General features: G+C 45.0%; 1 protein-coding gene across 1 annotated transcript in view; it reads left to right on the plus strand.

Moving 5' to 3' along the window:
• The window catches only part of BMP7 (bone morphogenetic protein 7), a 557,435-nt gene that overhangs the window by 390,017 nt on the left and 142,075 nt on the right, over window positions 1–25,343 (plus strand). Inside the window, exon 2 of the mRNA XM_069651102.1 lies at window positions 5,375–5,567. Within this exon, the coding sequence (XP_069507203.1) occupies window positions 5,375–5,567 (193 nt within the window). The remainder of the gene's footprint in view (window positions 1–5,374; window positions 5,568–25,343) is intronic.

The raw sequence follows: 25,343 nt of genomic DNA on the forward strand, positions 1-25,343 counted from the left end.
CCTTTTGATAGAGTGATGGACAGAGCGATGGACAGAGCAGGCAGGCAATGGGATGAGAACACAGTCTTTAATGATATTAAACACCTGTTTTATCTTAGCATAGCACACATCACACACACGGATAGATCTATTGGCTCTGCATCTGACTTTAAGGGTCACTCTTAATAATGCTTAAGTAGTGATTGCAAAAGCATTGATTGAGGTTTTGGAGGACTATTCCTATATAGATTTTGGTGTTTTTATGCTCCAGCTACTTCTTAAGCTCCTCCCAAAAAGGGTTAAATGTTGGCGATCCTAAGAGAAAATGATCTCGAAATGTATGCAATCTAGTGGCTTTGGTTTTATTGAGCCATATGTCTCTGTCTGACCTAAAAGGCCCAGTGAGGATTTAATCCCGATTATGCTTTGTTTTCTCCTCCAAATGAATGCTGTATATATCTGCTTTGTGACCACGGTGAAATAATGTGCAAATGCAAGTGATAAGCATTGAGTGTGTAGATAAACCCGGAGGCACACTTTTTACTTCATCAGAGCCACCTTCTGGCTATCCAGAGGGCCCCGGTATGACTGCTTGGTGGCTTCAAGCGCAGACAAATAGACAGTAACAGAGTGGGCCAGCCTTAGATGAGAACTGGAGGCTTATAATTATAATTGTTCTTTTAAAACGCACTTCATATCGGTGACCAGTATCTAAGCACGAGACCGGGATTCAAACCTGTGTTGCTACGAGTTGCTTGTGAGCCATCCTCTCGGCCTCCGGATGTGGACTATGCCATTCTGTGGTGGTTTCCAGAGAAGCAAGAATCCTCAGGACGCACATCCGAAGCCAGTGCAGAAAAGCACACGCCAGAAGCATAGTCTGAAGCACAGCTTGTAAAGAAACAATGGAGTACTCAAAAACAGAGGCTGGGGAGTAACTGCAGTCACAAGGAGTAAGGAACTGAAATACAGAAGTGTAGATGTAGTGCAGAGTGGGGCATGGTGCTGAATAAAGAACACCCATGTGAAGACGGTGAGTAGATTGTATTTGAAGATAACCTATCGACCATCTGATGTGCAACTGGACTGTGCTTGAGACTTTGACCAGGGGCCATCTTGGAAGAGGGAACACTTTGTTGAATTGTAAAACTGCTACTAGGCAGTGGTCGAAGTGTATGAAAAGAAGTAGTGGAACTATGTTTCCTGCTGGCCTGCCCCACACCCCACAAACCCCATCGCCACACCCCTTCCCACGCGCAATACAAATACACCAGCTGTTTAAGGGAATGTTCAGTGCAGTGCACTGAGTAACAAGTTTCAACTGCTTTCTACACTTTTATTTTTTTTAAAACCATTCGGGAATTGTTTCTTTTTTAAATAAAAGTATAGGAACAGTAAAACCGAATAAAAAAAAAAAAGTAGAGGAGCAACGCTCCCGCCCTCTTCGACCAGTGCTACTAGGCTGCTGAGAAGTGATGTAGCCAATATCTGCTTGGAATGAGTTTAGCTTGCTTCTCTCGTGGAGCCCAGCACCCGTTCTACTTTAACTAGGAGCTGGTGTTGGTCACTTTTAGTAATTTGCAAGGCAGACAGATTATTTATGCGAGAATTAGTAGGTGGTGTGCTATTTTTCTGGGTGGCAGCCATTATGTGTAACTTGTGGGATAGACTCCATTGTCTGGTGAAATCCTAAGCATTACTCAAGTAGATTATACAAACGTTGAGATGGTGGGTGATCATAGGTATCCTTCCAATATCTCCCACTTTAACTTTAAAATCAAACATTAGGTAGGATAAACGTATGAAGTCTTAGTATGTAAAGTATACACAGATTCTTTTTCCCTAATGACGCACAAAAGGCTGCGTCACGTTGCGAAGTGTGGTGTACGCATGTTTTTGGGGAAGTGACCTGGAGGGAACCCTGAAGAGGCAAGTGGGGGGTGGGGGAAGTGTGGCAATGGGGTCATGCAGCAGGAGGGTGTTCCGGGGGGTACCCCCCAAAATAAAATAAACGGTGGGAAGGAGGGAGGGAGGGAGGGAGGTGTGTGCTCTAGCGCCTTGAAGTGTCTCTTGTGCTAGATGGAATTACCTATAAAGATCTTAGACAAAATAACCGGACAGACTCAAGAATATGCAAAGTACTACTTTATTCGCAGTTTAATAAAGCGGGATGAACTTGAAAAAAATCAGACGTATGCTTGCACGCTCACACACAAACTTGATTACACAGGGGTCTTATACCTTCACATGCGTCATCTATGATGTAATCCTGCATGGCAAACCATAAAACTTATTAGCGTGAGGAATTGGTTAGGGGAACATATCTACTTATAGAATATATTTATGGGTTAGTATGTCAGTGGCTGTAAGACCACCCTCAAACTACCTCTAAATATGTATAAGACTGATTATAGTGAACAAAATGGCAGTGGATTGGTCTATGCAACATTGTATAGCCGGTTGCCCCATAGAACCACTGATTGGTTGGCATTCTCACCCAACCTTGGACTTTCGGCTCGGCCAGCAGCACATAAGGAAACCAAAACACAGGTGCTTGGATCACGTCAGATTACTCCCTGCTTTCCCAATTAGTCCATCTTTCATCAGTCCATGAGCCAAAGTTTCCCGTCTTTAGTTGACTTTGTGCTTTCACTCCCTTGAATGTCCTAGAACAGAGAACAGGCTACATCACTATCTTCATCCAAGGCTTAATCAATAGCCCTTGTTTTTGGCTTTTGAGTCACATTTGAGGAGACCATTTCAGCCTCTTATTTAATGCTATTTGATTTAATTATACTGGGTGCCATTGCTCTTCCTGGCCTCTAGAGACTTGCTCACTCTACCTTGTATAGACTTTCTACACTTTTTAATTGTCCAATACGTGGCTCTTGGAGGTTTTCCTCTTCTTTAATTTAAGAGAAATATGTCTCATCCATGGCTTATCCGCCTGCCTCCCTTTGTGCTTTGCAGTTATTCCTTAAAAATAGCATCCTTGATCCCAAGCCAACATTGACTCCTCTTTGTTTTGCACACAAAGCTGTTCTTCTGTTCTTCCAGTGTCTCCTGACTCTACAACCCTAATCGGCTTCTGAATTGAATATTTACACAAGCTGGCGTCCATTTTCCAACTATGGCCGTCCTTGCCGTGTTTATATATTCATCTATAGCAAGCTTCTATGTATATTTTCTACCTAGCGTTACTGCGTATTTACACTTATTGGTCAGCAAGTTACTTTGTCTTCTTTTGTATTCATGATTACTTTATCGTTTCATACGTTTCTCTTATTGTTTCAGTTACATTGTCATCCTAGCAGCCAAATTATTGAACACTCTTCCTCTACCACTTAGATCTGAACTCTTCTACCACCCTTTCAGAAGAAATGCCAAAATGTGGCTACTCACACAAGAATCTTAGACACCCCAACTTCTACCCTCTAAGACACTTCATTGTAATTATATTCTCATTTTGTAAACACTGTAAACTTTTATTACACCCGATGCATATTACTGTATGTATATTATTGTATATTGCGTATCGCTATTCTTGTCACTGTACATTCTGTAACATGTCTATGTAAGAAATGCGCCAATATGCCCTTGGGCTTGGAATGCTAGACAAATAAACAAAATACAAATACTTTGTCACTCTTAAGTATTTCCATATCGTTTCAGCATGGCTTCCTATATCTTGTTGATGACGTAACTCTGCCCTCGTCAAATTTCACTCGGCGCTCTGATGTCCAATGGTGCGTGCTGATATCCTTCCATACGGCATCCTTCCACACTTACAGTGCAAGGGTGCATTCAGTATGGTTGCCTGAGTGCATATAGTCTCTCATATACTCAATGGGATATAGGCATAACTGAGTCTCACACAGGGCCCGTCTTCTGCAGTTCCAGTAGGATGGTGGCGAGGGGGCTGGAGTTAGGGAAAATGCATCCACTTGCTCCTCTACAGAGGCAAAAGACCAACCTTCCTGGGGTGGTCCTGATGGGCTGCCTTCCGCAAAGTCTGCCTTTTTGTTTGAGTGGTTTGGACCCTGAACCGTTCCAAATTAAAGTGTCAAGACTGAAGGTACTTGCATGGGTTTATGGGCAAATCCTTGGGAATGGGGAAAAAACATTGTTTCTGCAAGAGGAACTATTTCATAAGGATGTAAACGATCCATGTTCTGGCATGTGGCGGTGTCTTGGAAACTACTTACCTCTTCAATGGGAAAGAACGCGGTTGCAACCCAAGATGGGAGAACTGCTGCCAGAAAAAATATGTCCCACAATCGGTTCAGACCATCTCATAAAAATTGCTATGAGAAAACCAGAGAAGTCCTCTATACAGTAGTTATGATGCAGTTAAAACATATTACAGTAAAAGGATGGAAAGACGTGCAACAGCAGAGGAGTCATGAAGGCCAATTTCGAGGTGTTGGAATAAGAGACAAAAAAGCTAGATATATTACCCTAAGTGTGCTCCCCAGTCACCACCCCCCCACATAATTGTAAGAAACGCATTAGGCAGCTCTCCCTTTCCCTTCTACCCCTTATCCACATCCAGCCCAGTCACTTTGCATCTTCATGCACCCATTGATTCACCCCACAGAATATGAGATAACCTGCAACTTCAGCAGATTGCAACACTTCTACTATGCCTGATCTCAGAAATATCCTGCTTTCCAATGTTGGCTTCAAGGGGCGTCACTTACCTTTGCCCACTTTCAACTTGCCAGTTAATAGGATTCTCACAATACACCACATTGAAGATTCCCCGGGTTAATGACAGAGAAAGTCCAACACTTATGCACAGCAAAACACATACTTGCCTTTCCTATTTCCAGGGCAGAGTAGTGAACGCCCTGGCATAGCGTAGCATCTTTCATAGACCCTATAATTAAATGTAAAGGGTACTCACTTTTGCTAGCTCCTTTGCTGCAGCCCTTGCGTCCAGTAGCGAAGAGCCCAAGTTCCCTGTGGGAGTGTAGAACTTCCCTGGTTTAGGGGTTGACCTTTTTGGAGGGATTCTGAGACTTTTCTTTTCAGCAACATTTTGGGACTTTGGTGCCAACGCTAGTGTCAGGAAAGTGATCTACATATTGTAAATTTGGATGGAATGCAATCAGACTTGGGTCATTCCAAATGTGACACCCTCTGGGTCTTGGATAATTCCTTTTTGCGTCCTTGTTGCTGCCACACAGTGAGTATGTTTAAACGCTTAATGAATCCTTTCCAGATCGAGCTCGAAAAAAAAAACACACACTAGATTTTTGAATAATGAAGACAGTGCGCCAAGAAGTTACATTGTTTCATGACTAAACCTTACTAATTATAAAAATACATTCCAGGAAAAGAAAATGAGAACAATAGAACATGTCACCAACGTATTTGTTTTGTCTTTTTCCAGTCGAGCATGACAAGGAATTCTTCCACCAGAGGCGCCATCACCGAGAGTTTCGGTTTGATCTCGCGAAAATCCCAGAGGGCGAAGCCGTCACTGCCGCCGAGTTTCGGATCTATAAGGATTACATCCGGGAACGCTTTGATAATGAGACATTCCAGATCAGCATCTACCAGGTACTGCAGGAACACCCAGGGAGGTGAGTCTTGAAACGGACGCCTTGCGTGTGTGCCCTCGAAGATGTTTTAGCCGATGTCTGAAATTAGTCATCTTTGTTTAGCTTCTGGCAATGTTGTGGAAAAAGAGGAAAGCAAAGTGCACGTGCGCCATTTGGGGATGGCATTGTCAACTGTGTTAATACAAGGATAGACCGCATTGAAATAATCCCTCCAAAAAGTGTACCCTAAAATGGATGTTAAAGGTATGCACCATTGGTTGGCTGGGTGCCCGCATGCATGGTGTGGAACAAGCTTTGTGTTCTGTTTATTTACAGTTTTCTGTACCATGAACCTAGACCTACGATTATCAGAGGTCTGTCCAGAAGTTAGAGTATTTATTAATAGTGGTGTAACACATAATGCATGGTTACGAATATATATTTAACAGTAACTGAATTAGTGATGTCTTTATGCATGCATGTTTCTAGCATTTTTACTGAACGCCGACCAAAGACTAAACCATAAGGGAGGAGGAAAAACGGAAGGACAGTTCCTACCTTGGTGGTGGCGAATAGGAGGGCAAGAAGGCAAGGGAGAGGGGGAGGAGGGTGCGAGGCTGTAATATAATCCGAAAGTAAAAGGGGTAGGAGAGTGAAAAGGAAACCAGGTCCGATAGTAAAATAGATATTCGTTAGGGAGCAACGTGGACTAGGGTAGTGTGAGGCTATAGCAACCCAGACGCCAGGTTAGTGATTAAAGGCTTTTTTAATACTTGCTTCAGTAATTTAATCTCTTACAAAAGACTGCTAGGTTTCTTCACCAGTAGCTCTGCTTGGTCTTCTTCTAGTCATGGGAAAGGTCCGATTCCAAGCAACCCTTAATCGCTTCCTCCTTAAATACAGTTTAATAAGCTCAATAGCATCTTGGACTCCCCACAGCAGCGTCTTCCTCCTAGAAGATAGAAAGTCGGTGACATAATGTATTCAGCTGATCAGTTCTTATATCGGATTGGTCCAGCCACACCCAATCACTGACTGACTTCACTTGTTCTTTTCCCCCCTTCCTATTAGTATTGGCCCTGCCCCCTATTCTTGCCAATCCCTGTACCTGCTTGGACTGCCATGACACCCTCAATGGTTGTCCCGTGTTATGGCCATCTTTGCAAACGGAAATGGTTTCTGTATCGGCTGCAGCTCCAGTGTTCGCTGCAGCATTGTCTCACGTGTCACTGGTGGCTCCATTCCTCGCTGCGGCACTGGAGCCCCCAGGTGCTGTTTGTTACCTGTTTGGGTGCAGTGTCCCGTTCTTCTGCTGGGTTCTTCAGGCTCACAGGTAGTGAGGACCAATGGAAGCAGTTCACTTTCTACCCTCCCACTGGATCAGTAAGAGAGTGGTAGGGAGGGTGGAAGAGTGCAGATCTCAGATGGGAGGGATCATATTTTAGAGATGCTGTAAGACCAGCATTCGTTTGTGGTTTTGGTGGCTTGATTGCCAGGAAGTACACTAAAAAGATTGACTTTCTTTTTGTGGAAGGTGTGGCACCAGAGATGTGCTTCTTAGTTACCAAGTATGGAGGTTGGATGAAGTAAATGCTTTGTTGCAGATGCTGACTTATTGGAAAATGGTAATGGCTTTGGGATTTTAATGGGTAATCCAAAGCCATGCCCTTGGTTGGCATTGATTGCACAGGTCAAGGGGTTGGTTGCCTTTCACAGATAAATCACATAGACATATTTGGATATGAGATGCATATTTATAAGGTGCGAGTAGGAGGAATTCAGTGTTGGCAGGGAAGAACTTGAGTTGGTCACTCCACATCCATCCATCCATCCATCCATCAATCCATCCATGCTGGAGCAGCAGGGACCTGAAATGAAAGATGCCCTAGACTGTGCATATCTGAATCCTTGGGCTCTCTTCTACCAATGCCCACACCATTTATGGAGACATAAATAAGCTATGGGACACATTTCACACACTTTCCATTGGCCAATTAATTGGCTTGAATAGCAGGCAAGATAATACATTCTCCGCCCGCTGTTCCAGCCACCTGAGGCCCTTAACCGGGTGGCACCATTTATTGTTATTTTTTGTGGGGAGGCAACAATGAGCCTCTCACTGTTGCCTCACTATCCCCCTAACCCTTCCAAACTAGACAGCATCCCCCCTCCTTCCACACTTACCTGTGGAACCAACGCTTTGAGATCTGGTCTGACGCACCTCCCTCTCTGGCCTCCATAGAAATGTAAAAGGGTCCCCCCTTTTTTTTTCTCTCTCCACCCTTTTCGCACCCTTCCCCCAAACCAGCAAACCAGTAACTTTGGACATATGCTCTTGTTTTAGCTGGGCTACTGTCTTCACTATACTTACACTCGCATGACTTTTTCAAATGCTTTGCACAGTATGTAGTTTCCGTGTTTGTAAACTGGGCAATTTTATTTACATGATTGTAGAGATTTCACTATATGTCCTGGTCACTTGATTATGAGTGTAGGGTGGGCCATTTGCACATTTCAACAGGAACGTTTCAAATGGTTTCTTGTCCTATATTTTCATATATATCCTGGTGCAAATAATTATTTTTCTCACTTATCTAGGTGGTTGAAAATTCGTAATATTTTAGAGATGAAGTCACTTCTCTGAGATTAACATTTTCTAACCATTGCTAAGCATTGCACAGCTCTACCTGTTATGTTCCCTAGGGGTCCAACCTCTCTCCCAGGCTGTTCAACCAATAGCTGGCATCTCTCACCCACCGCATTGCCGCTCTCTTTGCAGCTCTCTGCTCCAACTTTCAGTGCTATGCGGATGACACTCAGCTTGTTTTCAGGCTCCCCTCTTCCACCTCTTCTCCTTCTCTTATTTCTGACTGTCTGCTATCCAGGAGTGGTGTACTGCCAACGATCTCTGCCTTAATGCTAGTAAGACAGATTCTCCTCTCGGCATACCTGCATCCTCATTTCCTGTCACTCTCTGGCAGGCATCCCTTGGCTCTCCTCCTGCTCCCAACTGTGAGGCTAAGAACCTTGGGGTCATCTTCGACTACACTCTTCTTTTCTCCTCACATCTCTGTCTAAGAAGTCAAACTACAAACTGCACCTCCTCTGAGGTATTCTTCCTTTCCTCTCCTTACCCCAGAAGCTCACTGTCTCTAGAGCTGTGGTTCTCTCTAGGCTGGATTACTGCAACAGCCTCTTTCTAAATCTACCTGCTACTTCTCTCTGCCCTCGACAACTCATCCAGAACAGGACTGCAAGACTTGTCCTTGGACTTAAGCCCAGGGATCATATCTCTCAGTACTGAAATCTCTGCATTGGATCCCAGTGGCTACAAGGATTAAGTTCAAGACCCTCTGCATTGTCCACAAGGCTTTCTGGGGCCTGGATCCTCAATACCTCCAACTCTTTGTAAATAACTTCCTACTCGAACTCTTCGCTCCTCCACCTCCAACTCCCTCAGGGTTAGTCGCTTCGCCAAGCAACGAGTTGGTAGTAGATCTTTCTTTGGCTGGGGCCTCCCTCTAGAACAGCCTCCCTGAAACTTGAGAACCATCTCCGATTCCGGAAGCACCTCAAGACCTTCCTCTTTGCTTCTGCCTTCTCTCTTCCTCTCTACTGCTGATATCCTGTCTAATACTGCACTGGTCACCTGGCTACCCTCTGATTTTGGGCCCAGGTCTCTGCCTGCCCAGTTGCACACCCGCACTACCTCACTGCAACCCTTGCACTTGGGTCTGTATCTGTAACTCTACAGTTCCCCTACCTGCACTTTTGGACACCTGCTGTTTGCACTTACCCTTGCACCTGCCACCGGCTGGCTGCACTTATTTTTTTGATCCCATGTACAGCACTGCCCCCTCCCCTGCACTTGTGCAATCTCAATGTCACTTGGCCTAGTAAGATCGTTGTCTCTGTCCTCCCTCTGTTCTCCCTTCCTTGCCTCGTCGCGCCTTGAAACACTTGTGTATAGGCACATTGCAAATGCCATATTTCGTAGATCATATATCATATCATGATGCACCCTAATTGTCTGTCGCCAAATATGGCTAAAACATTGCTTTGTATTGTAGTAGTCATTCTTTTCCCATTTGTATGGCCTCAATGAGCTTTGTGGCAGGAATGCCCTTGGGGACCGAAGTCCAGGTGTGGGTACGATCTAACTGTAGGATTAATATGCGTGTGTGCATTTGGCCAAGATTAGGACTCCGGGGGCTGACTAGGCTCCAATAAGCAACCTGGGAGGTGTGAAGGCATCATGAAGCAAGACAGACAACAGATTCAAAGTTCAAAACAAAATGGGTTATGAAAGCAAATGTCAGAAGGATAGAAGGCCTAATTTGCCCTAGGCTAAGGTGGGATTTCCCTACCTGAACGAAGGGCTGAGTTAGAAAGTTCAACTTACAAGTCTGTCTGTGTCTAAAACCTATCCTTGCCCTCAAAAATAAAGCTAAACAATGTGTAGGGATGCCTATAATACAGTAAAATGGCGATCAATACAAAGTGCTGAGCTTCTTCCAGCTCTTGGCTTCCTTTTCAGCTCCCCTTCTCCAAGTTCAAGGAAGTTCCACAAAAGTCTGAAGATTACCTTTCTCACGGTCAAACAGTATCACAAATCCTTGCCACAGTCCAAAAGAAAAGGCTCTCTAGGCTCCGTCCTCAAGACAGTATTTGCAGTTAAATAGGACTCTGGTACCCTCCCCAAGACATCAACGTAGCAACTGAATTTGTTTTGTCTTTCACAGTTCTACGCAACTTTAGGGCAACCTGACCTCACTTATAGTGCTTTTCCTTGGTTTGTACCACAATATCTTTGGCTTTCACTATTTAAGGCTCAATGGGCTAGGCACAGTTGTCAGACCGCACAGTCCACCTATCACAGATCGTGCAACCAGGATCCCTAGGCTCTTCAGCCCACACAGGTTCTTCTGTTATTGCTCCTGTGTACTGCTTCACATTCACTTAGTTTCTCTTTGTCAGCCTCTTGGCTTTATATGCAGTTTTACACTGTTCTTGCTTCTCCTGGTTAGCCTCTTGGCTTTACCATAAAGTGCCACGCACCTCTTGCCAGTCTTTGGCCTTGCTGTACTGCATCCCTTCATAAGGTTCACTCTGTGGTGGCCTTGTTCATTCCCCACCTTTCTGTTGCACTCTTTCACACTTGCGCTCTTTTCCATAGGTTGCTTTCTTATGGGCATTTTCCTTTTTGACTTTTATCTACTAGCATTGCCCATAAAGTTTTATTCAGTTCGGCAATCAATATGCATTGTTTCAGATTTCCATGCAGTTTGGGATTCAATATGTTTAGTTTGTTTTGTATTCATACTGAACTTTGTTACTTGTGTGCAGCCCACACAGCTTTTGAATGTCTTCCCCAGATACTCACCAGTCCTCAGTGTTCAACTCCAGCTTCTCTTGCTATTTCCTTTCTGCTTCTCAGGCTGGCCTCTGCGAGCCCTGCTCGCATGCTGTGTGCTGTCTTGCACACGCCAGCAACTCTGCTGCTTCTGCACGAACGCGGACGGCATCCTCTCCTTTCCTGCTCGCTCGCTTCTCCAGCTTCTCATTTTGAAACACAGAGGCTCCCACACCTATGGCAGACTAGCAGCCCAACTCCCCTTGGGCTCCACAGATCCCCTGGGATGTCGGCTGGTGTCCTGGCTCCTTCTTAGGTCCCAACACTGCTGCCTTCTCATGAAAAGGGTCCCCTGCTGGATTTTCCCACATAGGCCTCCCTGTTTCTCTCCTGGCTGCTCCACTGATCTCCCTTTATTTGCATGCAACCACTTGACAGGTTTGGGTTTGCCTGACTATAATTAATGGGACATGCCTGACCCTCACAGTACTCTGTAGGCATCTTGCTCATCCCAGTACTAGAGTGGTGAATGGGTTTTTAGTGTTCATTATTCTGTTGCCTCTTCCTCGTCCCAGTACTGTCAGATATAAAATGAAGGGAGCTGGTTTACAGTAGCCTATAAAGGCTGGGGGGAGCATTAGGTTGGTCTTCAATAGGGAAAGGGAGATACCATGTCTCTCCTATGGGCACCCCATTCCTAATCCCCAAGGATCCTCCACCCAGGTGGTACTCCCTCACTTCTCCACCCCCAGGGTCAGGACCAAAAGCGATGGGATGGCTATCTGAGAAGAGGATGCAGGGGGAGTAGGAGTGGGAATACTCTCGGGTCAGACACGTGGATGGGTGCTGAGGGAGGTCATGACACAGCGTTCGTGCAGGAGACTCGATATGTATCCAGCTAGACCAAACTTTGTCATATGTTGTCGCTGTATTCTAGTGGCAGGGGTGTTGAGGCACGTTTTGGCTTTTCAGTGCAAAAAAGGTTATGTGGCCAGCTACATGGAATTTGTCATAGTCCTAGCTGCATTCTAAAGTGCGTGGATGAATAGCCGTGCCTGCGGCAGATGTCCACCAAAGGGGTGCATTTAGACGTACCTTTATAAGAATGGAGCTCATCTTTGAGGTTGCTCGGTCTGTTCTTCTGTGGAGAAGCAAAGCCTGCTACCTTCGTAGATTCTGTTGGCATTATGAGCAGGCTATCCACGGGTCAAAAACCAAGTGCATTTCACTGGATGTCATGGTGCATTTGTTTAGCGCCTTATATTCCATTGGTATGATCTCAGAGTGCTGTGGGTTGAACGCCCTTGGGGACCGTGGTCCAGTTGAGTGGAGAGAGTATGGTAGTATAAAGTGCTTGGGTGCACTTGGGTTCACTACTAGGGCCAGACAGGCTACCAGAAACTAGGGAAATTGGATTCTCTAAGCGCAATAGACTTAGTATCTCGATAGACTTCTACAAGTCTTCCAGGTTCTCCATATGTAAACGCAAGAGTATGCCAAATGCGATATGAGGAATACCTGTTTGACTCCTGTGCATTGCAAAGGTTGACTTAAGTAGATTATAAGTGCAATGGAGGGTTACCAGCCTATATATTGGAGCGTCCAGGCAGGCTCAGTTTTATGAGGCATAAATGCTGTAGCGCCAATGTTTGATAGTGTGTAAAGTGTGGAATCAGTTGATTTAGTAGCGCGGGCCGTGTATATGAGAGGTTTCCGCCGACTGGTGTGTAAAGTGATGTGGGTGTTTCCAACCATTGCTAAGCATGGCACGCCCTCATTTTTATCTATCCCCAAGTATGGCTAAAACTATTGGGAAGCATGTTTCTTTGGTGAAGGTGCAATCTACACCTATACAAACGAAGAGCCGTCTGGTCTTTCGAGCTCTCTGCACCTTCATGAGAATGTTTTAGTTTGATTTGTGCGGTATTACCCAAATCAGCCACTCGCCCCATTCTAATAAATAATCGCTATGAACTAGGTAAGCCTTAACCTCAAGGCCAGTTGAGTGGGACTTCAAACTTAATTTCCCAACCACTGTGATTAATCAAACCTCATATCCTGCAATAGCAGACGAAAATGCGTAAAACTGCTGGCACAGCACCTGCAATAAACATGTAATGGACACCGAGATAATGTAAAGCAGGGGGCAGTGGAAAGAACATTGGGCACTATCCAATAAGCTTCTGCAGGTGTCCTTGCTCCATGAATTTTGATGGACGATTTCCAAAGCATGGTGAAACGGACTCGTGGAAGCCCTGGGCGCGCTACAATATTCGCTAGTAGAGAAAGCCAGTGGCTGTGATTCAGGGCCACATTGAATAACGCTGCTAGAAAATTAGCTGCTATGGAACTCGGCTTAATGGTTGGAAGTATTGATTCCCAGTGATTATTGAACACTTGGATGGCATCTCCTGTCATTTCCAAATCTAGGACGTCTATGGTCCTGCAGAGTGGACATAAAAAGTATGATTAATACTGATTTGTATTAGGAGTGACTAGGCTTTTGAAGAACTCCGAAGCAACCTAGATATTTCCTTAATTTCATGTCCACAAAATGGAGTCCTTTGGCACAATACAGATAATTGAGCTCTTCAAAGAAACGTACGAGGTTGAAATTGAGAACCTCACCCCTGCCCCACTGGAAACTAATGCTCCAGCCAATCCTATTTGATCCTCCGGAAACTATTTAAACAAAACCTTGGAGCTAGAACAGCAAGTAGTGTGGGACCCTTGCTTTGAATGGCCTGAAGGACCTCCTTCAAACCCTCTACCAGCTGCAAGCTAAACTTTGAGAGGTCCCTGCTACCCTGTTTCTACTTGGACACCCAGCTCACACCTCTACTGCGCATGACATATTGCAGACTGTGTTTGCGAAAGCCTATGCCTTAAGGAGATCTAGGGTCACTTCAAAAGCTGACCATTGTACATTGATGACAAAGGGCTAATGGCAATTTGTCCCATTTGTGAATTCAGCCCTGAAGCAAAGGAGGTCTCCTGCTTTGCGTTACAGAACTACAGTAATAATGGAAGATTTGTGTTACCTATTCCTTCTTTGGGTTACAAGTAAAGCTCGTTTTTTAAAGTTTTACGGCCCTTTTCATCTAAATACAGCTAGAAATCGATCGCTTCCCTGGACGTATTTACCCGCAAATCCGTTAAAATGGATCCCTTGCTTAGCAATCCATGCTGCCAGTCATGTCCTGCAGGCCAGTGGCTCTGCAGACTGTCACCGAGACTGTAAAAAATAAGAGGTGGCAGTGATTTTTCCCTTCAAGCTGTAAATGGCTGCCGCGCTGTGGATAGGGTCAGCATCATCCAAGTGGGCAGCTTTTTAAGGTGAAGATGGAATTAAACAGAGTTGGAGTCTTGCACATCAAGTTAGATTCCTATATCTGTGCATGTTTCTAACAAACTTGCACACGTTCATGTGTGTATGCGCGCACACACACACGTTCCAAAGAGGACGTATAGATAGAAATGGCCTTCCTCTTCCCTTCTACCACTTTAATTATACCTTGGCACCTAAGCTAGGCATCTTCAGGCTTCGTAATGTATGCCTTTCCTTCATAATGCCCATTTACCTTAGATGCAAACAAAAAGACACGCTCTTGACACAATGAACACAACACACTTTCACAGTTAGGCACTTATATACATATTCAATCTCATCGGCAAAAACAGACAGATTATTCACCCCAGTCACTTATTAGATATGAGTACATTTCATAAAAAAATATTTGCGTTGGGGACATGTGCAAAAAGCACACTCTGCTTCAGCATGGAATTTCAAATTTATGTTTTTCTTTCTAAGCTCAGAGACCTGTGAGGGCTCAGTAATGCAAAGCGGACAACTGTTTGATGATTGATCCAATCCAGCCATTTTATTATACAAATAAATCAAGTAAAATGCCTCTCTATCCTTACTTTGCTGAGGATTTCCCTGCCTACCGAAAGCTAAAGGGACACACTCTAACACAGGCTATCTAGCCCTCACACGAAGCAACAAATACAAAAAGAAACTAGATGGCAAGATAACATAAACAACAATCACAGTTTTGTAATAACTTTCCAATATCCTAGGTGGGTTCCCTTCCACAGGATTCAAAAGTGAATTTGGCTAATGTTCAACCAAAGAGAGACATGAGAAAACCCTGATGGGTAAGATAGTCTCAAATTAGTTCTTGATGTTCCAGTGTGAACGCAAAAGTTCCAGCAATAGCAACTCCTTTCTTCTTGTTGAAATATGGACTTTCCACTTCCTCAAAAACAGCACCATTGGTAATCCCAGCCATGATGCTTGGTCATCACTTCAAGAAGATTTGCCGCAGTTCAAAAGAATTGCATTGTCTACAACTGCCAGTGAGACACAGTTCTTGGTTAACAGTTAATATGTCATTAGTCACAGGATTAAAATTCACAATGATATATTTGTAAGGATGACTTCCCAGTGCTGCTGCTTCCACTTCACTTCTATTATGTAGGGGATCAGCTGCATGCCTCTGCAGGAAACCCCGCCGCCCTACACCCATATGTTGGAGACCTGAGATCGTGCCGTGTTTGACACCAACAGTTGTGTCAATACCGCAGCATCTGTTCGAAAGAAGATACCCGTTGAAACAAACCTACCGAATATACCCCTGAAGTGATGACAATCTCAGGGAGGAAGGAATATGAGAAAGAGCAAAGAAAAGAAGCCAGTGACATCACAAAAAAGTATGTACGATGTCCCGAGATACTGATTGAAGAGGATGTATAGATCCTAAAAGAAACTAATGACTAAGTAAAGAAACAAGTGAGCTTTTAAATACAAAGAAGATTACATGTGCACAAAGTGCTGCAGAAAATCAACTGTTCATTAAATGTACAGATGCTGAAACACAAGGTAGACTAAGTCATCATAGAAGCTGGCTATACTTGTAGAAAGGCCCACACCCAGGCTTGCATCTCTGGTGCATCCAACAACACGGCTGAGCTCTTTAAAATCTGCAGGGAACTAGCCAACCCTTCCGCAGTCTCCTCACCGCTTCCCTCCAGGCCCTCTAACGCATTGGCCACACACTTTACTGCAAAACTCAAAACAACCTGAGCACCCATGTCCCTCTCCCCTCCCCCACCCCACTGGCTCCTTCAGCCTCACATCCTCCCTCTTTCTCTCCACCATCTCTACTATCATACGTGATGAGTTGTCCGCTCCTTGAGCATGAAGGTCTCCTTGAAGCAGGTCTCCCCCTGTTCCTGCAGAACCATTAAGGACAATATTGGCTATCTCTCCACTGCACTTACTGTTTTCTGCAACCACTCTTTTGCTACTCGGTCTTTCCCTTCCTCCCTCGAGCACACTCCTGAAAAGACCTCCTACAGACACGTCTTTTGCAGCCTACTTCCACCCCATATCCCTCACCCCCTTCGTTGAAAAACTCTTGGAGGAGCTGGCCTTCCCCCAACTGACCCAGCACACTGAATTTGTTGGTTGCCTCCATGATCATCAATCTGGATTCCGAGCATCCAGAGGCATGGAAATTGGAAACTGCTCTTCTGAACACCCGTGAGGAATTGCTTACCTCTCTTGAGTCCAACTCTCCTCAGTCAACCACTTCATCCTCATAAAACGGCTCCATGATCCCCTAGGTATCTTGAGCGGGCACTGGACTGGCTGACCTCCTTCTCCTACCCCACTCCCATCTCCCCCAGTGCTCCAACTTGTCTCCCCGGCTCTTTAACACCCATATGGCTCTGCTTGCACACCTCATTCCGACCATCTCCGATAACTTCCAGTGTAATGCACATGACACAACTTTTCTTCAGGCTTCCCTCTGACTCTCTCCTTCCTTCCTCCATTATTCCCCACTGCCTATCTGCCATCCATTCCTGATGTACTTCCAATGATCTCTCCAACGTCAGCAAGACTGAGATCCTTCCTATTGGGACTCCTGCTGCCTCTTTCTTTCCCCACTCTGCCCATTTTTTATCGGCTCTCCCCCTTCTCCGTCATCTGAAGCCAGAAACCTTGGAGTTATCTTCGACTCCTCTTTGCTTCCTCCCTCACATTCAGGTCTTTGCCAAGAAGTCCCACTTTCAACTCCACCCCCTCAAAGAAATGTTTTCTTTCCTCACTTTCCCCCAAAAGCTCAATGTCTCTAGAGCTCTGGTTCTTTCTAGGCTAGACTACTGCAATTGCATTTTCCTTAATCTACCCTCTTCTTCTTTATGAATCCTCCAGCTAATCCAGAATAGGGCCGCAAGACTTATCATTGGCCTCAAGCCCAGGGATCGCATTTCTCCAGCCCTAAAAGTTTTCCACTGGCTCCCAGTTGCTGCAACAATCAAATTCAAATCCCTCTGGTTCATCCATAAGGCTGTCTGTCTGATGCCGGGGACCATGATATCTGCAACTTGCCCTCTAAATAGTCTCTCTCCAGATCTTTATGTTCCTCCCATACCAACTCTGTGTGTCGAGCGAATCGCTAAACAGTGAGCCGGTGGCCGATCTTTCCTCAGCAGGCTCCTTCCTATGGAACAGCTTCCCCCTTCCTCTTAGTCTTGAGCCAGATCTCCTCAAATTCCGTCAGCTCCTTAAGACTTTCCTTTTCACCTTCACCTTTTCCTTCCCTTCCCCCCTCCTCTGCTAAACCCCACAGTTGCTGAGATTGGTCACCAGAGCCCTGTGTGTCCTCTTGGGCCCTGGCCTCCCACCCCCAATCGCCTTCAGCCTTTGCTCACTCCCAGCACTTGCCTTGGCACCCATTGGCCTTATGCCACCACATTCCTACACTTACCTATTTATTGCCAGCTGACCACTCACCTAGGCACTTACAGCTGCACACCCCCTAGCACTTCCCTCTTGTACACCTAGCACTTAACCCCCACTCCCTCATCCCTTCTCTCTTCCCTCGCTGCACTTGCACGTTCTGAATGCTCACAAGGCCTAGTAGGTCCGCCTCTATCTTTCATTGTTATTTGATTTTCATTCCCATGTTCTCTCCCTGTTGCCCTGTGGGCGCTTTGAAACACAATTTACTTGATGTATAAGCGCCTTACAAATGCACAATGAGGCCGAAGGATTGATATTCAAGGGCGATCAAATTATCCCACCAGTAGGCCCTAGAAAGATTATCCTATGTAGAGCCCATTCAGGACGTTAAGGAAGTACCATGACCCAACACAGGGTGTGTGAGGCATACTGGTGGCCTGCCATGGATCAGGACAAACGCATAATAATTGACCGATGCAACGATTGTCTAAATAGTGACAAGAGACTGAAGACATGACAAGTGCCACTAATACCCACAGAAGTTCCAGAGGGAGTGTGGCAAAAGTTAGACTTGTATTTAATTGGCCCCCTGGAAGCTATGACCCCTGAATATCGATATGGAGTTGTCATGAATGGTTGGAAGCCAATTTCGTGCCAAAGATCACCACCACAACTGAGATTGATGTGCTAACAGTCGTGTTTCAGAGGGAAGGAATAGCAAAGGACATTGTCACCAACAATGGAGTTCAACTAGTCTCATGGGAAATTGCAACTTTCATGGAAAAGAACATAAGGCAAATTAAATCAGCACTGTACCACCTCCAGGCCAATGGACTGGTGGAAAGGGCGAACAGGTTTATCAAAGGGGCTATACAGCTGGCCACGGCATCCGGGATGAACCCATTTAAGATAGTTAAGGAAGCGATAGCAGCCCACAGTTTGACCCGCAATGTTTTCACCCAAGTGTCACCCTTCCAAACTCTAAGGGGGAGAAGAGCGGTGTCCACGCTGGTACCTCCATGGCTGTCAGGTGTAAGGGAGGATGAAGAGGTCAGTATGGAGGATGTCGTGTGGAGGATAAAGAACAGCAAAATAGAGAGGAAGAAAAGGAGCAACCAGCAAAGAGCAACCCAAAGTGAAGGAGTCAGAGAAAGTGATTGGATCAAAATCTGGGTTGCCACACAAAGACCAGGTGACTGGGTACAGGTTCAGTCGACCGATCGAGGTAGTGCAAAGGGGGAACCAATCTTGTCCGCACCCAAGATAGTCTCAAATGGAACGAGTGGCAGTGTTTGAAAGACATCAGCCCTAAGTGAGAGTAAAAACAGAGCTGGGCATATGAGAGGACCCCAACCAGGCGACAGCAAGGGAACCGGATTCAGACCCACGTAGGGTACCCCTGATAGAAGCCGAGATGGAACTGCAATAGCCCAACCTCAGTCCCGAAGTAACTGACATGCCGCGTGATGGAGGAGAAAGGGAGAACCGTCCCAGGAGAGATCAGTAAGACCAGTTAAGTATGAGGATTATGTAATGGAGTAACTGTCTGTGTGTTCATCAAAGGTATGTAGAACACACCCACGAGACTCGGTTGCGCCGAGTTCTCAAGAGACACGTTCTACATGAAGCGCGCTTCCCGGAATGAAGCAGACCAGCGCCCGAGACCAACGGAGCAGCAGCAGCAGCTCCTGGTGCTCCCCCTCTAACGGGAGAACATGAGCTCCCCAGCCCGCAGAGACATTACAGACTTACAGGGACTAATCAGTGTCCATGACAGTGAAGATAACTGTCGCATGTATGTATTGCACTTATAATCATTAAATCAAGTTACCAACTTCTAACAAGGCCTGATTATTACACAACACAATGCTGATATACTTCAGCATGTGCCTCCGTACGCCTGTTCCACTAGGATCTCTGGATCCCACTTAGTGATATTCCTCTGTGCTGCGAGTAGTCATCGCGGTGAAGGCCAGCAATGACATTCTAATGTAAAACCAATAGCGTCAGATGCCTCAGTGTATGCTTTGGAGAATTTGAACACTGGGGTGGGTGTGAGGGGAGAAATCGCCAAAGTCCACTAGGGCCAGGCTAGTGTCCCTTTAATGAGGTGTTGAGGTAAATGACATTGATTAACAGCACCTATGAGGTGGGGGCAAAGTCCTAAAGCAGACCTCCATCTGGTGGATCAAAGTGGAAGAAATCAGAGTTTCCATAAAGTATGCCATATCTTGATAAGTCAAAGCCCAGCTGTAAATCATGGATGAAAGACCTAACTGGAGATGTACTTAGTTCTCAGGGTTTTGTAGACGAAGCGCTCTCAGTGGAAAACTGGAAACCGCTTTGGCCGGGAAAATATAAAGGGCTCGTTTTGTGGTGAATGTATTCCCTGCTTGTTAGCCCTTAGCAAGAAAATATGAGAAAGTGGTTAACGTAAAAAGGAAGTACTGCACGGGGAGCATATGCGATACGTCACACATTGCATCACCACGAGTCGTTTTCTCTCATATAAATCAATGGTGAACTAGACCTTTTTTTTCTCAATGAAAACAGGCAAAGAATCCACACAAACAAACTTTGGCAAAGCCAACAGTTTTCGCTTTTGTGGCTGATTCGGTAGGCATTTTTGAGGCACTATATTTGCACTACCTGCCCATAAAATGTCAACAGCTGGCAAATCTTAGTACTTGGGCATGTTATTGCAGTGCCTGGAAAATGACTCCGTGTAATGCCTGTATGCGAGCAGAGAGAACTGTTGGTTTGGTGCAGGGAACCGATGCAAGGACACATATTGCTTATAAATCAAGTTTCCAAAGGGACTCTTGACAGTCACAATTAGGTCACTATTTTTAAGAAGACCATTTAGTATTAATATTGGAATCAACTTAAAGCACAAGAGTTAGCACAAAGAGCCCCAGTGGGATGCATTTTGGGCAGGAAGGGCAGGTAATGGATGGCAGTGGCCAGAGGGACTAGCATGGCAAAGAGCGGTCAGTGGGTGCATAAAAGGTCAAGCACCCTGTGTGTACCTCCTCACATCCCAAATCCCTTCTCTATTTACTTCCTTTGCCAATAGGTTTTGCTTATAGGCAGCCCTTACATTGTCACCTAAAAGCCAAAACTAAAGACGGAGAGAAAATGCTCCCAACAAAAATGAGGAAACGACACACAGTAGCCTGCCTCCAAAATCTAGCCGTACACCCACAGGAATGTTGGGAATTATGTATCTGCACAGCAGTACCACAGGAAGGCATCCTAATAGTACGGTTTAATCCGAAGAGACATTTTTGCTAAATATGCATTTCTTTTTTTATTTGGAAGGATCTACTAGGTTCACAGAAGTATGAATGACTAAAACCTACACTTTAGAGGGAAAGTATATTAGCATTTGCTTAAAAATTATCCCCCAGTGCAAGTAAGATACTCCCACTCTAGGGTCCTGGACAAAGAACATTAAGAGGTCATGTTTGGTCACTGGGGCCGTTTGCTCCACACCATCACCAAACCAAAAGGTGGTCATAAGAAAGGCACGCTTTCTGTGTATTCCATTGCTTATATCGCTCTTAAACATAAAGACATCTGACCAAAACAAATATTTCTTTGTTCTTTACTAATACAGACCGTGGCTTCATAAATTAAATCTTGATTGTGCTTTACTTCTACGTAGTAGATTGTCTTTATGTCCCACGGCGGGTCTCATAACAATCTATTCCTCTGTAGGCAACATAGGATTTTCTGTTTCCTTCCTCATCATGATGTATTGTCTCCTCTTAGGTGTGTCACATACGGATGTGTTAAAATGCTTTTCATGCTGTGCCAAATCGCCTCAGTAGTAGTATCGGAGCACCTAAGCTTGTCCGTGGAGCGGTGTGCAGTGCCCCCGCTAGGGGTATCTAGATATTAGTCTGCTGAAGGATAGAAAATAAGTGAAGGGATGCAAAGAGGTTGGGAAAGCGGAAGATATGCTATGAACGCAGGCAAGGAGGGAATACAGTGGTGGAGGAGAATGTTTTGTGATAGCATGAGCGCATGTCAGCCTTATAGGTGGACCATGGTTTTGCAAATGGGAGGAAGCAGATATGGCCCAGTGTTGTGATAATTGGGTTGTGTGTTCAAGGCAGATTTGGAGAGTTGCAAGTTGGAATACAATGTAATGTTGGATGCACGTGGGGCCTAGGAGGCTGGCCATCCTGGATGTCTGGTAGCTTTTTTGCCTGGGCATCTAAGAGCTTGCTTTATGTCATCCTTAACTTTATTTTAGTTCACGTTGAGACAGGATGGTGCCTTAGTTTTTAGGTAGCCATCTATGGCCAGAAAATATTGCCTGGGCCCCATATGCAGGATGTGTTCATTAGACCATACGAAATGGGGAGGTAGATGTGAGTCTAAACAGGGCAGGTAGGGAATGAAGCTCTAGCCAGATGTCTGTCCTTCTGTATGCTGTGGCAGATGACAAGGGTGGTCAATAGTTTTCACGAATGCTGGTTTCTTTTTTTCTTGTCCTAGTTGTAGTGTCCACCTCATAAGCATCTTTCTATGACCCCCATCAATTACTCTGAGGCAATGGCTACCTGGCTACGAGTTTTAAACCAATGTATAATAAGCACCTGTGACTGTCATGTGTGCCTATGCCCGAGTATGTACTAGGAGAAGTTTGTGGGTGGGATAGGAGGTGGTGGCATAGATAATTGAAGCCAGCTTCTGAACACTGGAATAAATTAGGGTGATCTTCAAGAAACTGAACACAGACTCCCATTACCGATGTTTCATTTTTTTCAGCATGGATTCTTTTCTGAAATATTTAAATTTCATTTTGCCATTTCCATTCTCGTCTTGTGGATGGGAATACATTATGAACTTCGTACTGTAAAAAGTGTACACCATTTTTATAACGCGGAGAAGGGCTATTATTGACGATTCCCTGCATTACATTGGCAAGGGGGTGAGAAGGTGGGCATCAGAGATCTTTAAAGATGGTGTTTGTTTTTCGCTTTCTCTTTCCTCCATTGACAACACCATTATCCCTGTCTCCTCCTCAGTTAAGACTCTTGGGGTTATACATAGATTCTACCCTCTCCATGACAAGACAGGTCAGCGCCATTGCCTCTGCCCATACCATGAAACTCATCAACGCGATTAAACCTCATCTATCCAAGCCCAACTGCATATCTATAGCCAGAGCAACCATAGGTGCCAAACGCTCTCCTAGCAGGAACCTCCATAAAAAATATAAACAGACTACAAATCACACAGAACAATGCCCTACGAGCAGCTTTAAGTATTCCCAAGAGGGAACACATCTCTCACGCCAGGCAGGCAGCACACTGGCTCCCTGTTAGAGAACGCATTACATTCAAGATCCTCACCCTTCCACCCAAATGTCTCTCCCTCACAGCTCTGTCAAACCTATCTGAGACCATCACTAAAACCTCCTCACCACGTCATACAAGAACCTGCTACTCTAACCGCTTATTCACCCCCACATCAACAGATCCAGAGTAGGTGGGATTAGCTTCCCTTACATAGCCACTGAGCTCTGGAACGCGCTCCCCACAGCCCTCAGAGTGGAAAACTCCCTTCTTGCCTTCCGAAAGAACCTAGAAACTACTCTGTTTAACCAGCTGACTGACTGCATTGTCATCACCTCTGCGCTGTACATAAAATCCATAATGCTCTGTATATATAATCTTTGTCTGTATAAATGTACCTTATAACTAAGAACCATGATGTAACAAGCGCCACAATGCCTCCGGGCTGCTGCGCGCTCCACAAATGTGAATGAATTAAAAAAAAAAAAACACAACTCTCTAGTCCCACCTCACACCCAGACAGCGTTTGGTTTTTCTGGGCGATGCATTGTGCAGCCGTACAGCTTCAAGTGCATCAATGAACCTAAGACTGCGATAATGTAAAATTCCCCAAATGTATATACTCTGATCAAAAAGGGTGTGCGCAAAAAAATATAAAGAGGTGAAGTAAGTGGTGCAAAGCTGCCCCTCGCACTTGCACGTACCTGTCTGTGTACACAAGGGTGGGCTATTTATGATTTTAGAAATATGATAGTTAAATAAAGTACAGAGTAACCATGGCGACCTGTAAAAAGTCTCAAACAAACGAGGACATGACGACAAACCCAACAGGGCCAAACAGTAGACCCACATAAAGGTTACCATCCCAGTCACAAATAGGATTACCACAACAGAAACAACCAGGGTAATGGCGGCCAAACAAGCATCACAGCATGCCACCAATAAGGCCGCAGCAGCAGAGAAGTCACTATTGTGCACAGTAACAATACTCCAGGGAACACACACGTGCCAGCAAACCGAGAATTGAAAGTCACTTTGTCTCCCTGTTTTTACCATTTGATTTAGTGTGGAGAGATGCACACGCACACATGCACACTCAAGTGTGCTTGCGTGAACGCGCGTGCACACACACACACAACACACAGGGACACACACACACACGCCCAAACACATACACACCTTAATCCAAAAGATATCATGAATAGGACCGCAACATTTTCAACTTATTCGTTTATAATATACGTAGCTGGAAGCTGTTAAAGTGCTCCTGAGCGGCTCAGTGAGTTGTGCTGTTCTCCATAGCACGCTGTCTTTCTCAAACACAACTAAAACACACGGGTTGTTTCTGAAACATACCTGAGCAGTACTGCAGCCCATGCCTGGATTAATTTACTGAACACAGACAACGCATTCAAGGAAAAAGGCACTTATTTCTTGCTGCCTGGTTGAAAGTGCTGACCACGCCACTCACATTATGCATCGACTGACATACTGATGACACACTCGTGTATTGAGGAATATACTGAACACACACTATGCATGGATGAAATCACTGACAACCCATATAGCATATTTACATTTTATAGTTTTAGCCAGGGGTCTGCAATCTATGGCATTTAGGGTGTGTTGGACTACAAATCCCATTAGCCCTAGCCAGCTCAGTCAATGGTGAGGGATGACTGGGTGCATTTAAAAACAATACAGAGAAAATAAATGAAACGTTAGAGTAAAGTAGCAACGGGGTGCCAAGAGAGACCAAAGAGAAGAGTTGATAGAAGCGTGAGGGGAAAGGCTAAAGGACCTTTCGATCCATATTTTTGCTGTACAAAGAGGAGCCAATGGATATTTTGATGAGCCAGGAATGAGCCCTGGCTTAAACTATAAAATGTAAATATGCTACATGTGTTGTCAGGCACAGATGACTTATAGTGATTGCTATAAACATTTATTAAAAATAAAAGGTGCTGTCAACAAATGCCTCAATATCCCGGCCCTAAGAGGTATTTCCCTACCTTAACCAACATTAAGCGTCTGGCCTGTGTCCAGATGTCCAAAATAAAATATCCTGTGTCTGAAATCCTATCCTAGCCCTCACATTCTAAATGTAACTCTAAGGTGTTAAGGATAATATCGTATGGCCTTGAAAGTGCACAAATGTTCAACGAAAAGTACAACTCCAATGAAATGTTTCCAGATGCATAATGCTCACAGTTCCATGGGATGACTCCCTTCCCCAGGTTTCTCTCCACCATAAACAGCAGTTCAAAAAGCCCAAGAGGACCAATTCCTCCCCGTGGTATTGGCAATTAACTTTACATACTTGGCCTTGCATGGTATATTCTCCTGCCAGGGCTTTGATATAATTGAAGTCTTTTCCAATCGGGATATGGGTCCCAGTCTCGCAC

This window comes from Ambystoma mexicanum, chromosome 3p, assembly GCF_040938575.1.
Source record: "Ambystoma mexicanum isolate Mex_15411 chromosome 3p, UKY_AmexF1_1, whole genome shotgun sequence".
NCBI classification, from domain to species: Eukaryota; Metazoa; Chordata; class Amphibia; order Caudata; family Ambystomatidae; genus Ambystoma; species Ambystoma mexicanum.